Source organism: Oncorhynchus kisutch, linkage group LG16, assembly GCF_002021735.2.
Source record: "Oncorhynchus kisutch isolate 150728-3 linkage group LG16, Okis_V2, whole genome shotgun sequence".
In the NCBI taxonomy this organism is placed as follows: Eukaryota; Metazoa; Chordata; class Actinopteri; order Salmoniformes; family Salmonidae; genus Oncorhynchus; species Oncorhynchus kisutch.
In genome coordinates, this window is record NC_034189.2 from 23,690,056 (window position 1) to 23,707,056 (window position 17,001).

General features: G+C 41.7%; 1 protein-coding gene across 32 annotated transcripts in view; it reads left to right on the top strand.

The window, feature by feature from the left end:
• Nucleotides 1-17,001, top strand: part of LOC109906508 (receptor-type tyrosine-protein phosphatase delta-like) — a 643,472-nt gene that overhangs the window by 610,080 nt on the left and 16,391 nt on the right. For all 32 annotated transcript variants that reach the window (XM_020504229.2, XM_031792038.1, XM_031792037.1 and 29 more), the window contains 4 exons: nt 7,809-7,932; nt 10,903-11,078; nt 16,383-16,502; nt 16,767-16,921. In XM_020504229.2, the coding sequence (XP_020359818.1) occupies nt 7,809-7,932; nt 10,903-11,078; nt 16,383-16,502; nt 16,767-16,921 (575 nt within the window). The remainder of the gene's footprint in view (nt 1-7,808; nt 7,933-10,902; nt 11,079-16,382; nt 16,503-16,766; nt 16,922-17,001) is intronic.

Below are 17,001 nucleotides of genomic sequence, written 5' to 3' on the forward strand. Positions count from 1 at the left end.
TCATGTGTGTAGATGGGTGAGAATATTTTATTTATTTAATCCATTTTGAATTCAGGCTGTAACACAACAAAATGTGCAATACTGTAAGTCAAGGGGTATGAATACTTCCTGAAGGCACAGTAATTGTGTTGGACTTTAGCTGAGATTATTCTTTATAGAGAAGTATATTTGTCCAGGCCACAATTGTTCCTTGACTTGCACCATTCATTCTCACTGTCAATAATTCTAATGTTATAACAGTAAATGTATCCACTGGTTAAATGGGAGAGAGTGAGGTCTTAGAACCTCAAAAGAATGATTGCAGCAGTGATGCCTGCCAACAGTAATCTTGTTTTATTGATTGAGATATTCAAGGGGCTCTCATCATTAAGTAACGTAATAGATGCAAAACATTGAATATTTAAATGCATGGACTTCGAAAGGAATTTTGCTCCAGAAGCATTTAACTGCAGGCCACGCCCACACCATATGAAGGAATGTGAAGTGGCTCTCAAGGGATCCTTGTTAGGAGCAAATGGTTTGCAGGAATAATTCGGAAGTGCTTAAGCTTTACAAGAGCGAGCAATAGCTGATATCAAGAAGTTAGGAGTTAGGAATGTCTGGGCTTCTATACTTGCAGTAATCATTTGGGTACCTGTCAAAGAAAGATGCTAAATTGAGAGTTGAATGTTATTCACAAAAATGTTTTTGCATGCTTTTATTCAGAAACTCTTAAATGTTAAGATAACTTGAAGAATGGCGAGGGAAAAGTGCACATCATAACAACCTTAATAAGTACACAATTCAAATAAAACGATTTGTCTATGTCTGAAACTGCTTTTGTATAGTGCATTGACTAACCTCAAGTAATTTACTTTTGTAGCAATTTATTTTGACTCTTTACTGTCTTTAAAGAATATAATATTGATAGGCATCAGCCTGTAAGCAAAGTTTTTGGGTTGACAAATTTCATATAACAGTTGTCAGAGAAGCATACAATGGCTGAACATTGGTCTCTTAATTCGTAGAGAGAGTCATATTTTTATGGCAAAAATGAAATAATGACGGAATGTGTTGACTTTGAATATAGGCTTTTAAGTCAAAGGAAATTATCTCACTGTGTTCCCTACAACTAATATTTTAGGGAACACAGTGAGCAGTTGAGAGTTGGGGTCAATTTGATCGTAAACGTTATCTTGATGTTACAGTCAGTGAACAAACTTAAAATGTATAAATTGATGGTTCGGATTATGGGACGCCAAAGTCATATTATTCCATATTCTATTCCAATTAAAGGTTTGTTCAGATTCAATTAGATCTGTGGACAATGGTTTTTTAATGGCTAGCTCAGAATATGAGTTTTCACATTTTTGCATATATATTATAGAGAAGCAGTCTATCTGGGGCCCAGATAATTTATTTAGAAATTCTATCTTTTGATAGTTCGGTAGTTGGGTTACCCAAGGAACTCCACAGGCCAGCATAGCTGACCTAAGTTGTAAATATCGAGAGAAAAAACGAAAAAGGATGTTAAATGTTAATGTGTATGTATCTTTCAAATCTTGGAATGTTCCCAAACCATTACTGTTCATGATATTGGTACGGGTACGGTTTCCACATTTGGACCTTTGGGGGGATGCAAAAGGCTGCTCTCCAGATCGCAAGGCTTTATTGTGTAATATTGGTATATGGGCATGCCAAATGAAAACATTCTACATTTAAAGAGTAATTCAGAATGGCATGCGATCGAACTCAACTTCATTGTGGTCACACATGCTGAGCTTAGGTATGATGTTATCTACAGTGAGCTCCAAATGTATTCAGACAGTAACAAATGTTTTGTAGTTTTGGCTCTGTACTCCATCACTTTGGATTTTAAATGATACAAGGTCTATGAGGTTAAAGTGCAGACTGTCAACTTTAATTTTAGGATATTTTCATCCATATCAGGTGAACAGTTTAGAAATGACTGCTATGTGTATATAGTCTCCCAATTTCAGGGGACTAAAAGTATGGGGACAAATTCACTTATATGTGTATTAAAGTAGTCAAAAGTTTAGTATTTGGTCCAATATTCATTGTGGTCACACATGCGGAGCATGTGACTCTACAAGGTTGTTGGATGCGTTTGTTGTTTGTTTAGGTTGTGTTTCAGATTATTTTTATTTAAATAAGAATATATGTTTCTAAACACTTCTACATTAGTGTGGATGTTACCATGATTATGGATATTCCTGAATGAATCGTGAATAATGATGAGTGAGAAAGTTACAGATGCAAAACATGTTTAACCTTCCCAATGCCGTCTGGGGTACGCCAAATAAAAATGTGATTCACATCCAGTACATCACTAGATAATAATAAGATGCATATAACTAATAATGGCTTTCTGAACACAACTGATCTGGTAATAACTATACCAATGGATAGTCAATCATAAGCACAAACAACAGTCTAAGGCCATGACTAGCCATGCAAAACTTCGATCAATAGTTACAATGATGACATTATTAGTCATTAAAACTTGTTTTTCAACCACTCCCCAAACTATAGTTTTGGCAAGTCGGTGAGGACATCTACTTTGTGCATGACACAAGTCATTTTTCCAACAATTGTTTACAGACAGATTATTTCACTTATAATTCACTGTATCACAATTCCAGTGGGTCAGAAGTTTACATACACTAAGTTGACCGTGTCTTTAAACAGCTTGGAAAATTCCAGAAAATTATGTCATGGCTTTATAAGCTTCTGTTAGGCTAATTGACATAATTTGAGTCAATAGGAAGTGTACCTGTCGATGTATTTCAAGGCCTACCTTCAAACTCAGTGCCTCTTTGCTTGACATCATTGGAAAATCTAAATAAATCAGCCAAGACCTCAGAAAAAAAATTGTAGACCTCCACAAGTCTGGTGTCTCCTAGAGATGAACGTACTTTGGTGCGAAAAGTGCAAATCAATCCTAGAACAACAGCAAAGGACCTTGTGAAGATGCTGGAGGAATCAGGTACAAAAGTATCTATATCCACAGTAATACCAGTCCTGTATCGACATAACCTGAAAGGCCGCACAGCAAGGAAGAAGCCACTGCTCCAAAATCACCATAAAAACTGCACATGGATACAAAGATCGTACTTTTTGGTCTCTGGTCTGTCCTCTGGTCTGATGAAGCTAAAAATAGAACTGTTTGGCCATAATGACCATTGTTATGTTTGGAGGAAAAAGAGGGAGGCTTGCGGTCAAAGAACACAATCCCATCCACGAAGCACAGGGGTGGCAGCATCATAATGTGGGGTGCTGCAGGAGGGACTTGTGCACTCACAAAATAGATGGCATCATGAGGAATGGAAAATTACGTGGATATATTGAAGCAACATCTCAATACATCAGTCAGGAAGTTAAAGCTTGGTCGCAAATGGGTCTTCCTAATGGACAATGACCCCAAGCATACTTCCAAAGTTGTGGCAAAATGGCTTAAGGACAACAAAGTCAAGTTATTGGAGTGGCCATCAGAAAGCCCTGACCTCAATCCTATAGAAAATTTGTGGGAAGAACTGAAAAAGCGTGTGCGAGCAAGGAGGCCTACAAACCTGACTCAGTTACACCAGCTCTGTCAGGAGGAATGGGACAAAATTCATCCAACTTATTGTGGGAAGCTTGTGAAAGTCTACCCGAAAGGTTTGAGCCAAGTTTAACAATTTATAGGCAATGCTATCACGTACTAATGGAGTGTATGTCAACTTCTGACCAACTGGGAATGTGATGAAAGAAATAATAGCTGAAATAAATCATTCTCTCTACTATTATTCTGACATTTCACATTCTTAAAATGAAGTGGTGATCCTAACTGACCTAAGACAGGGATTGTGAAAAACTGAGTTTAAATGTATTTGGCTAAGGTGTATAAGATCTCATAGAACACTGTTTGCCCGTCTGTGATATGGCTTTTTCTTTGCAACTCTGCCTAGAAGGCCATCATCCCGGAGTCATCTCTTCACTGTTGACGTTGAGACTGGTGTTTTGCGGGTACTATTTAATGAAGCTACCAGTTGAGGACTTGTGAGGCGTCTGTTTCTTCAATATTGGGGGAAGCTAACACGATGTGCCATTGGAACACAGGAGTGATGGTTGAGAATAATGGGCCTCTGTATGCCTATTTAGATATTCTATTAAATATCAGCCATTTCCAGCTACAATAGTAATTTACAATATTAACATTGTCTACACTGTATTTCTGATCAATTTTATGTTGATTTAATGGACAATAAATTAGCTTTTCTTTCAAAAACAAGGACATTTCTAAGTGACCCTAAACGTTTGAACAGTAGTAAAATATAATGTAAATATATGTAAATATATAATATATGTATATATATATATATATATTTGACATATCTTCACATTTTCAAACAGTACATTTATATTTTCCAACGGGGCTATACATTTGGGTGAGGTTTTTTTCTCACCTGAGTAGCTTCGTTTCCCTGCCAAAATGTAAATTAAACCATCCAGTGTTCAGCGAAATAACAACACAATGTCAAATACAGGTAGCCGAGTCAAATAACTAACATCCAATCACATTAACCGTTACTTTCTCGCCAGAAACCTTCACTCTCGCACCGACATTTAGAAACTAAACATGACAATTAGAAAAATAAGCCACAGGAGTTTTTTAGCAAGAATAACGATGACTTTCAAGTGGTAAGACATGTATAAAAGCAACAGATACCATTAATAAGGGGCTAGAAGCGTGTTATATGGTGAGCTACCGAGTGGCTAGGACAGGCAAGCCCCGTACTATTGTGGAGGACTGCTGCTGTGGATATGGCTGGGACAATGCTGGGGGGAAAGGCCAAAAAAACTATACAGACAATATCTTCATCAAACAACACTGTTTCACGATGCATCAGTGACATGGCAGGAGATGTTTTGAAACAATTACTGCTTCGCATACATGCCAGTGAATTATATGCATTACAACTGGATGAGTCAACAGACGTGTCGGGCCTGGCACAAACTCTTCTGCAAACCACTGGAAACCAGGACAACATGAGAGGATATTTTTAAAGTACTGGACAGCTTTGTGACATCACATGGACTTTGGTGGTCAAGATGTGTTAGTATCTGGAACGCACGTGTAAGCAGTTGCTCCCGACACCACTTGGGTACACTGCAGCATTCACCGAGAGGCTCTTGCTGCCAAGGGAATGCCTGACAGCTTGAAAGACGTTTTGGACACTACAGTGAAAATGGTTAACTTTGTTAAAGCAAGACTCCTGCACTCTTCTGTATTTTCTGCATTATGCAATGATATGGGCAGCGACCATGTAACACTTTTACAATATACAGAAGTGTACTGGTTATCAAGAGGCAAACTATTGACACTTTTTTTCAAATTGGGAGACGAGCTTAACGTTTTCTTTACTGACCATAATTTTCACTTGTCTGACCGCTTACATGATGACGAGTTTCTCACAAGATTGGCCTATCTGGATGATGTTTTTTCTCACCTGAATGATCTGAATCTAGGATTACAGGGACTCTCCGCAACTATATTCAATGTGCGGGACAAAATTGAGGCTATGATTAAGAAGTTGGAGCTCTTTTCTGTCTTCATTAACAAGGACAACACACAGGTCTTTACATCATTGTATATATTTTTTGTGCACAAAAGAACTCAAGCTTATGGACAATGTCAAATGTGATATAGCGAAGCACCTGAGTGAGCTGGGTGCACATTTACACAGGTACTTTTCCGAAACAGACGACACAAACAACTGGATTCGTTACCCCTTTTATGCCCTGCCTCCAGTCCACTTATCGATATCTGAACAAGAGAGCATCATCGAAATTTCAACAAGCGATTCTGTGGAAATTGAATTTAATCAGAAGCCACTGCCAGATTTCTGGATAGGGCTGTGCGAGTTTCTTGCCTTTGCAAATTGTACTGTTAAGACACCGATGCCCTTTGCAACCACATTCCTATGTGAGAGGGGATTCTCGGCCCTCACTAGCATGAAAACTATATACAGGCACAGACTGTGTGTGGAAAATTATTTAAGATAGAGACTCTCTCCAATACAACCCAACATTGCAGAGTTATGTGCATCCTTTCAAGCACACCCTTCTCATTAACCGGGGGCGAGTTATTCACAATTTTTGATGAACAAATAAGGTTTTATATGTAAGATGGCTTAATAAAGAGCAAAATGATTGATTATTATTATATTATTATTTGTGCCGGGTCCTATAAGAGCTCTTTGTCACTTCCCACGAGCCGGGTTGTGACAAAAAATCACACTCATTCTTATGTTTAATAAATGTATCGTATAGTGTGTGTGTGGCAGGCGTACAATGATGGCAAAAAACAACATTTGAAAGTGCGCTGACCCTGGTGCTGGAGGTTGAAAGAAATGTACAGTATATTTATGGGTCGGAAAATGGATGTGTCAAGTGGTCGTGTCCCTCCTCTTCTCCATTTCATAACTAGACTGACCAGTATACTATACATGCATGTGAGCATGTTATTGGAAACTGATGGAATGATGCCGACAGAATGCGCCAACCAGCCTTGGGACAAAAAATGACATATTGAATGACATATTGACTCGCATTGGCTTTGTTCCACAAATGCTAAAACTTTGGAGACAGTGGCCAGGTTTGGAGACAGTGGCCAGGTTAACAAACCAAAGCATGGGGGTTGTTTTCATACCTTGTCCATAGACTGCTTACAGGGCAAGTAAATCAAATCAAATTGTATTTGTGACATGCTTTCATAAACAACAGGTGTAGACAAACATTATGGGCCCTTCCCAACAAAGCAGAGAGACAAAATATAAAAAAATATATAAAAATAATAACACGAGGAATAAATACACAATGAGTAATGATAACTTGGCTATAGACACAGTGTACCAGTACTGAGTCGATGTGCAGGGGTACGAGGTAATTGAGGTAGATATGAAAATATAATCTCAGTGTAAGAGGCGTCACTACAGTCCCTGGTTCGAATCCAGGCTGTATCACATCTGGCCGTGATTGGGAGTCCCATAGGGCGGCACACAATTGGCCTGGCGTCATCTGGGTTTTGCCGGGGTAAACAGTCATAGTAAATAAGAATTTGTTCTTAACTGACTTGCCCAGTTAAATTAAGTTTAAATAAAATAAATAAAAGATAATAAACAGTAATAGCAGCATATGTGATGAGTCAAAAGACTTAGTGTGGAAAGGGTCAACGTCCGTAGTCCTGGTAGCTATTAGTTAAATAGTTAACCAATAGCTACCAGGACGAACTATTCAGCTGTCTTATGGCTTGGGGGTAGAAGCTGTTCAGGGTCCTGTTGATTCTAGACTTGGTGCATCGGTACCGCTTGCTGTGCGGTAGCAGAGAGAAGAGTCTATGATGACTTGGGTGGCTTGAATCTTTGACATCTTTTAGGGCCTTCCTCTGACACCGCCTTTATAGAGGTCCCGGATGTCACTGATGTACTGGGCCGTACGTAAACCCTCTTTAGTGCCTTGTGGTCGGATGCCAAGCAGTTGCCATATCAAGCGGTGATGCAGCTAGTTAAGATGCTCTCAATGGTACAGCTGTCAAACTTTTTGAGGATCTGAACTGATATGTACTTTTGTAATTTGTGTGAACTATCCCTTTAAATGTGTCTAAAAGAACCTACACAGTGCATCAAAATAGCTTTTTTGCTATTATTGATCCTAGTTTGAATCCATAGTCCTTGTCTGGGAAATGGAGCTAAATGGTGGTATTGAGCAAAATATACCACTGTAAGTGATGAAGGAAAGTAATGAATATAACCTCTCTTTACTTGCAGTCCATCGATCCCGGGCAGCAGTTCACGTGGGAACACTCCAACCTGGAAGTCAACAAACCAAAGAACAGATATGCTAACGTGATAGCATACGATCACTCCAGAGTCCTTCTATCGGCTATTGACGGTAAGCAGCTCTCGCCTTGCCTTGAATTGACTGTCATGTGACTGTCTACTTCTAAACAGTACCACTGTCTTCTGTGCCCTAGGAGTACTAGCATACACTGAGCTATGGTATCTAGGGCTGTGACGGTCATAGAATCTGGTTTAACGATTATTTGTTACGCACACACACACACACACACACACACACACACACACACATACATACATACATACATACATACATACTAATTAACCAATTCCATTGAATATTTCCCATAGAGAGAAAACATTAAAAAAGAACAAACAAACTGGCTCTTCCGGGCCAGTAAATGGATGCTAATGGGAAGAAAACTGATCAATAAAGACGTTCAGAGTCCCGTTGCAGTCTCCCAGAAAGCTCATGCAGCTGAGAGTGTTGATGGACCCCATTAACTAGCCATAAACACACATCTGTGCGGCCACATCGAAGCCTTCGCGAGGGAGGAAACCGCTACTCTGCCAGACAGGCTTGTGGGACTTCCCCCTGGAGCTCCAAACGAAGCCTTTGGCAACCAGGACTTCTTAGATGAAGTTATTTTTGCTTAAGAAACATGTCTGTATAAGTAGCTCACCAAGCTAGCGACTGACTGTCGGGATTGGAATGGAGGACGTCTTCCTCGGGTGCTTTTGGAATCCCCTGATGTGTGGTAAAGTGTGTGGTAGGCTATTAGCGTTGACTGTATAGAGGGGAATTGGGTGATACTTAACTTGAACCCTCTGTTGTTATAGACCCAGATAACAAAGTCATGGTAGTGTGATAACAGATGTCATAAACAGTCATGTCAGATGATTGTAACTGACACAACACGTTCAGCATCATCTATTGACTCATAGTCATTAATCATGTTCACAACATGTTGTTATAGTTGTGTTCCATAAGCCAGACATGAAAACCACTTGATTTATTCCTTTGTACGCTGCCACAGGACTTTAGTTGGCCAACCTACGTGTCTCACCCCCCACTTTGAACTCCGAACGATTCATCAAAATTTGTCTCTTTTCATTGTAACATTCCTCACCAGATGAATGCACGTCATGTAAGCAAACATCTGTATAGTCCGTTTTCCACTATGCTCTGCTCCAAAGCTGTCCCTGTAACTCAGTTGAGACCCAGTTCAAAGTGGACCAACTTGAGTCACTGACCAGCTGTTTCTCAAAAGGTCAGTGCAACTAGAATGGAGAAATCACAACATAACCTAATTATGGTTCTCTGTGCTTGATCAAGGAGCTTTTAATGTCCAGGTATACTGGTTATTCTCCAACCGTCATAAATTGTGATAGCAGGTCGATGATGTATTAGCAGAGAGAAGCAGACTCATGGCCTCTTTCCTGAGGGAACAGGCCAGCATAGAACAATAGAAGAGGGCTTTTACCAAAAGTTACTTCAGTGTGGATTATGCCAACCACACACACCACTTTTAGCCTTTTTTAGGATACATTGCCAAATATATAGGTGATTTTTTTATTGTTTGCCAGTAAGTTTGATATCTGCACCATGTTATTAGTTGCGTTTCTTTTTTGATAACGGTATTGAAAGTTTTGCAAGCAGATGGCTGCGTTATGCACAAATTCTGAGTGACACTCCGGCCATCTGCAGAGAAACCAAATATGCTTCCAGACACTGTCTTGTTTTCATTAAACCATAATAATGTCTCTTTTTCCTTACACGTCCCTTTCATTTTGAAAGCTGGGGGCTTAATTGTCTTTATCCCTTGTCCATTATGGAAATATACAGCCAGGCAACGGCTGCATGAAAAGGTTTAGCAGGGAAAAGGAAGGGAGGGAGAAAAAAGACGGGTAAGAAATGTCGGGTTTTGAATGAGCTCACATTTTCTTTTCTAGTCTTTTCTTTTTTTGCACTGAATAAGTTACCTGGGAGAAAAAGGGAGGGGTGGATGAAAGGGGGGAGAGTTGGAGCACGGGCGGCTGGCTATGCAAACGTGGCATCCATGCAGATGAGACTTATCTTGGTAGACCATGTGTGCGCTGGGCCCCCAACTGCCAGTCCTGAAGCATTGACTAGCTGTCAGCTCCGTCTTCGCCTCTCCCCGGATTGGGAAAAAAAACAACTGCTTTCATTTAGCAACCCGGTGAGAAAAGGAGAGTAGGCGGAGGTTGTGGAAGAAAAACAGTTTTGCCTGGTTTCGTTGTTGGTTTTTCCCTGTGAGGTTGAGGGGAGACGTGGGGCGGAGGTTTTTTTCAAAGCTAAAATGTATCTCCGCCTTGAAGTTTCACTGTAGATAGAGGAAATGCTCTTTTTGGAGTCATCAAAGTTACATTCAAGAGTATGATAACAATTGACACAGTGATTCAACTAGTAGGCAGCCATTTTGTGTGGATGGATGACACAAAAGGCACACAATGGCAAAGCCTAAACGAAAAACACAGTACACTTAGACTGTATGCCTGGGTAGTTCCTGGCTGAGTAAACTAACTCTGGATTTGTGCCCTTTTAGTCAGAAAGAACTCAGTCAGGATTAAGTGTTGTTCAATGTCAAAACAACTCAAAGTATTGAGTAGCAGGGGTCTGAACCTCTAAGCACTAGCAGAGTGACTTCACTTTTCACAGTACCTGCTAGTCTAGTGGATGGACTAACACTATTGATCCCAATCAAAGCCAAAGCCACTGTTGTGTCGCTCATCGTTTTTCCCCCGTCTGTCGTACAACCAAAGTTAATCACTCCCCACACACAGACCCCACACACGTATGTACACACACACCACCCCCCCCCCCTCCTCAAGCAGACACCATCCATTCTAATCACTCCCCACACACAGACCCCACACATGTATGTACACACACAACACTCCCCCCCCCTCCTCAAGCAGACACCATCCATTCTAATCACTCCCCACACACAGACCCCACACACGTATGTACACACACACCACTCCCCCCCCCCTCCTCAAGCAGACACCATCCATTCTAATCACTTTCCCTCATATTTTCTAGGTATACCTGGAAGTGATTACATCAATTCCAACTACATCGACGGCTATAGGAAGCAGAATGCATACATCGCCACGCAGGGCTCGCTGCCAGAGACGTTTGGTGACTTCTGGAGGATGATCTGGGAACAGCGGAGTGCCAACATCGTCATGATGACCAAGCTGGAGGAGAGGTCCAGGGTAAGCACAGATCTGGAATCAGCCTTATGGGATTAATTATTCATTTGATTGCCATGCACAGGTCTAGGTCTGTTACACAGGTACATTTTATCCTACCCTGACATTAGCCATAGTCGCCGAAACAAAATGGAGTAATTCTACAAATGTACATTCAAATATATTGCAGAAGTGTCATATCATTGGATTTGTAAAGTAAAAAATGTCTAAATGTAATTATGTCTTCGTTATATATTCTACCTCAGTTGTCTACATTTTTATATCAGTGTACGTGGTCTGTAAAGCAAACATACTGCAATATAATTTCAGATTCCAAATTCGAAGTAATTCAATTCACCTATTTTCCATTGTTTACTTCCAAGCTTCATCAAACAGCAACATCATAGCCTAACCCATGACTCATCATGGCTATCCATTTGCTTCTGTGATGCAAATACAACGTTTAACATTTTCCTAGAACTCCCCATTCCTCCTTTCATTCTGTGTTCATATTTCTGTGTGTTTTGTCATGTTCCTTCAGATGCCCTCATATTTCTTCTCTAAGGCAAGACATCTTTGCATTCTGTTTCCAATGGATTTCACTCATTCACTTATTTTCCACAACATGAGTTTCCCTTTTCTTATTTTTAGTATTAGTGTTGCTATACCGTTATTGCAATTAGTTGCATGGTCACTAGGTTAGCCAGCAGCACTGCTTTAAGCAGGTAAAATGTTCATGCTAATTGTAAAATGTCAGTCATTCGGTACAAGAACCAAGCACACAGCACTTTTCACTCTTTCACAGTTAAAAGGCAAACACTTTGTGCCTGGCACTGCAAGGTCTCTTATGTATGTTTGAAATCACAAAGAAATGAAGACTGCATGGTCTCCACAAGTTGCAAGTTCACTACTTTCACACAAATCCTCCTCTAAAGATCATGAATTACTTGTTTACAAAGGTCTCTCCAGAGGAGAACAATTCCATGTATTCCACCTTACAATTTGACTGTAGAACTGTCTGAACAGATGTTGTGAATGGATTGCTTTCACTCTTCTACAGGGCCTTCAGAAAGTATTCACTCCCCTTTACATTTTGCACATTTTGAGGTGTTACAGCCTGAATTTAAAATTGATTTATTTTTGTCACTGCCCTACATACAAAACCCCATAATGTCTGCATTGGCAGGACAGAGCAGCTAAGTCTGGTAAGACGAGGGGTGGGGGTGTGTGTCTATTTGTTAATAACTGCTGGTTCGCTATGTCTAATATCAAAGAAGTCTTGCGGTATTACTCGTCTGAGGTAGAATACCTCATGATAAGCTGTAGACCACATTATCTACTCAACGAGCTGTGTAAGTCCATAAGCAAACAAGAAAATGCTCAAACAAGAAAATACTCCTAGTGGCCGGGGACTTTAATGCAGGCAAACGTAAATCTGTTTTACCTCATTTCTACCAGCATGTCACATATGCAACCAGAGGAAAGAAAACTCTAGACCACCTTTACTCCACACACAGAGACGCATACAAAGTTCTCCCTCGACCTCAATTTGGCAAATCTGACCATAATTCTATCCTCCTGATTCCTGCTTACAAGCAACAACTAAAGCAGGAAGTAACAGTGACTCGCTCAATACGTAAGTGGTCAGATGACGCGGATGCTATGCTATACGTCTGTTTTGCTAGCACAGACCGGAATATGTTCCAGAATTCATCAAAGGGCATTGAGGAGTATACCACCTCAGTCACCGGCTTCATCAATAAGTGCATCGACGACGTCATCCCAACAGTGACCTTACGTACATATCCCAACCAGAAGCCATAGCTAAAGGCTAGAGCTGCCGCTTTCAAGGAGCAGGACACTAATCCGGACGCTTATAAGGACTTCCGCTATGCCCTCAGATGAACCATCAAACAGACAAAACGTCAATAGAGGACTAAGATTGAATCCTATTACACCAGCTCTGATGCTCGTCGGATGTGTCAGTGCTTGAAAACTATTACGGACTACAAAGGGAAACACAGCCGCTAGCTGCCCCGTGATGCGAGCCTACCAGACGGGCTAAATGTCTTTTATGCTCGCGTCGAGGCAAGCAACATTGAAGCATGCATGAGAGCCCAGCTGTTCCGAATCACGCTCTCCATAGCCGATGTGAGCAAGACCTTTAAACAGGTCAACATTCACAAAGCCGCGGGGCCAGACGGATTACCAGGATGTGTACTCAAAGCATGCATGGACCAACTGGCAAGTGTCTTCACTGACATTTTCAACCTCTCCCTAACCGAGTCTGTAATACCTACATGTTTCAAACAGACCACCATAGTCCCTGTGCCCAAGAGAGCGAAGGCTACCTGTCTAAATTATTACTTCCCCGTATCACTCACGTCGGTAGCCATGAAGTGCTTTGAAAGGCTGGTCCTGACTCACATCAACAGCGTCATGCCGAAAACCCTAGACCCAATCCAATTCGAATACTGCCCCAACAGATTTACAGATGACGCAATCTTAATCGCACTCCACAGTTCCCTTTCCCACCTGGACAAAAGGAACACCTATGTGAGAATGCTGTTCATTGACTACAGCCCAGCGTTCAACATCATAGTACCCACTAAGCTAAGGACCCTGGGAGTAAACACCTCCCTCTGCAACTGGATCCTTGACTTCCAGACAGGCCGGCCCCAGGTGGTCAGAGTAGGCAACAACACATATGCCACGCTGATCCTCAGGGGTGCATGCTTAGTCCCCTCCTGTACTCCTTGTTCACCCACGACTGTTGTGTCATCAGCAAACTTAATGATGCGAGTGGGCACGACTCCACTCGATCATTAAGTTTGCTGACGACACAACAGTGGTAGGCCTGATCACCGACAACGATGAGACGGCCTATAGGGAGGAGGTCAAAGACCTGGCAGTGTGGTGTCAGGACAACAACCTCTCCCTCAATGTGAGCAAGACAAAGGAGCTGATCTTGGACTGTAGGAAAAGGAGGGCCGAACAGCCCTCCATTAACATAAACAGGGCTGGAGTAGAGCGGGTCAAGAGTTTCAAGTTCCTTGGGGTCCACATCACCAACGAACTATCATGGTCCAAACACACCAATACAGTTGTGAAGAGGGCACGACAGAACCTTTTCCCCCTAAGGAGACTGAAAAGATTTGGCATGGGTCATCAAATCCTCAAAAAGTTCTACAGCTGCAACATCAAGAGCATCCTGATCGGTTGCATCACCACGTGGTATGGCAACTGCTCTGGATCCAACCGTAAGGCGCTAAAGAGGGTAGTGCTTACGGCCCAATACATCACTTGGGTCAAGCTTTCTGGCATCCAGGACCAATATCAATCAAATGTATTTATAAAGCCCTTTTACATCAGCCGATGTCACAAAGTGCTATACAGAAACCCATCCTAAAACCCCAAACAGCAAGCAATGCAGATGTAGATGCACGGTGGCTAGGAAAAACTCCCTAGAAAGGCAGGAACCTAGGAAGAAAGCTAGAGAGGAACCAGGCTCTGAGAGGTAGCCAGTCCTCTTCTGGCTGTGCCGGGTGGAGATTATAACAGTACATGGCCAAGATGTTCAAATGTTCATAGAGGACCAACAGGGTCAAATAATAATCACAGTGGTTGGAGGTGCAACAGGTCAGCACCTCAGGAGTAAATGTCAGTTTGCTTTTCATAGCCGAGCATTCGTAGTTAGAGGCAGCAGGTGCGGTAGAGAGAGAGAGAGTCAAAAACAGCAGGTTTTCCAGGAGGGCAGGGAGAGAGAGAGAATTAGAGGGAGCATACTTAAATTCACACAGGACACCAGATAAGACAGGAGAAATATTCCAGATATAACAGACTGACCCTAGCCCTTCAACACATAAGCTATTGCAGCATAAATACTAGAGGCTGATACAGGAGGGGTATGGAGACACCGACGATACCCCCGGGCAGGGCCAACCAGGCAGGATATAAGCCCACCCACTTTGCCAAAGCACAGCCCCCACCCCACTAGTGGGATATCTTCAAACCACCAACTTACTACACTGAGGGGGGGTGTCAATGTAAATACAAGATGGTGTCAGATGTACGCTTAAAAAATGGTCAAAGACTCCAGTCACGCAAGCGGTACCGGAGCACCAAGTCTAGGACCAAAAGGCTCCTTAACAGCTTCTAACCCCAAGCCATAAGACTGCTGAACAATTAATCAAATGGCCACCTGGACTATTTACATTGACCCCCCTATTTGTTTTTACACTGATGCAATACTCACTGTTTATCAATGCATTGTCATTATACAAATTACCTCGACTAACCTGTACCCCCACACATTGACTTGGTACCCGTACCCCCTGTATATAGCCTCTATATTGTTCTTGTGTAATTTTCTTGTGTTACTTTTTGATATATTTCTTATTGCTTTAGTTCATTTAGTAAATATTTTATTAACTCTATCTCTTGAACTGCATTGTTGGTTAAGGGCTTGTAAGTAAGAATTTCACGGTTTTATTCGGCGCATGTGGCAAATTTGATTTGATTTGTCTCGATTGAGTTCCAGCAACAATATATTAGCTTCCATTGTATGTAAGATGAGGGTAGTACAGTGTATGAGGTAAGGCATCTGCATAAGGACTCTTCGAGTTCACTGTGCTTTCCTCTGGCAGCGAAATGACAATACTGTAATGGAAGTAGTGTTTTATTGGCTGTTCGCTGGGCAACAAAAACGCTATAATCATAATAAACCTGTGCCTGTAATGTGATTGGAAAACTGTGGTTAAGATTGTAATTATAGAGCCTGTCGGGCTAACAAATAGCACTGTCGGGCTTCAGTGGAACGTCTTAGCTGGGCCTGTTTCCTCCATTGTGAAATCACACAAGTCAGCACAGCAGCGTAGGAAAGACTTGGCAGCCTCGCTTTCCTGTTTGCCTTGTATTGACTTTCCTTTATGAAGCTGGATGAGTATTTGCCAGCTATGTCTATTTGGGTCTATTCAATCTCAGACAGTGATTCAGAGAGTTAGAGGGAAGAAATGGAGCATTGAGGATCAGATCGGATATGAACTTTATTGTGATTCAACAATTGTTGGGGATGTGTAGCAGGGGAGTTCTGCCCATTGAAACTAAGGGGTGCACAGACCCTCTCAGATGAATTCTTTGTACACTGAAAATATAGCAGATATTGGTTATTTGACTCATTATTCAAACAAAGCAAAGTTGGTAATTAGTTCCTTCTCAACAATAATAGGTGCAATGATGCCTATGTATATTAGAAACTGGTTAGAGACAGAGTTGTTAGAAGTTGTGACCAAACCAGTTGTCTAATGTGACGTTTTCTATCAATCTCAGGTGAAATGTGACCAGTACTGGCCCACTAGAGGGACGGAGACCTACGGCCTCATCCAGGTGACGCTGTTGGACACGGTTGAGCTGGCCACATACTGTGTCAGGACATTTGCACTTTATAAAGTACGTTTGATTTCCTCATAATTCATTTAACCTTTATTTCATCTGGAAGTCAGACACCCAATGTGGGTTTTAGTTGAACTGAATGAAACGGATAACCGTATCCACGGGCAGTAGCTTTACTCTAATCCCCTGACATCATTGGTGCAGTGTGGTTGAGATGAGGGACCACACCTCAAGGTATTGAAGTATTATCGCTGCTGTTTAAAATGTTGCCCAATGTGTGTTCTATACATGTAAATAGCCTACTTCCCCTCTGTCTATCAGAATGGTTCCAGTGAGAAGAGAGAAGTGAGGCAGTTCCAGTTCACTGCCTGGCCTGACCATGGTGTACCCGAGCACCCCACTCCATTCTTGGCCTTCCTCAGACGGGTCAAAGCCTGTAACCCCCCAGATGCAGGGCCTATGGTGGTACACTGCAGGTAAGCAAGGCTTCCATGATATCACTATCATAGACTATGTTAGCCTGCCGAGCTACGGTCTTCTGGTTACTCATCATTCA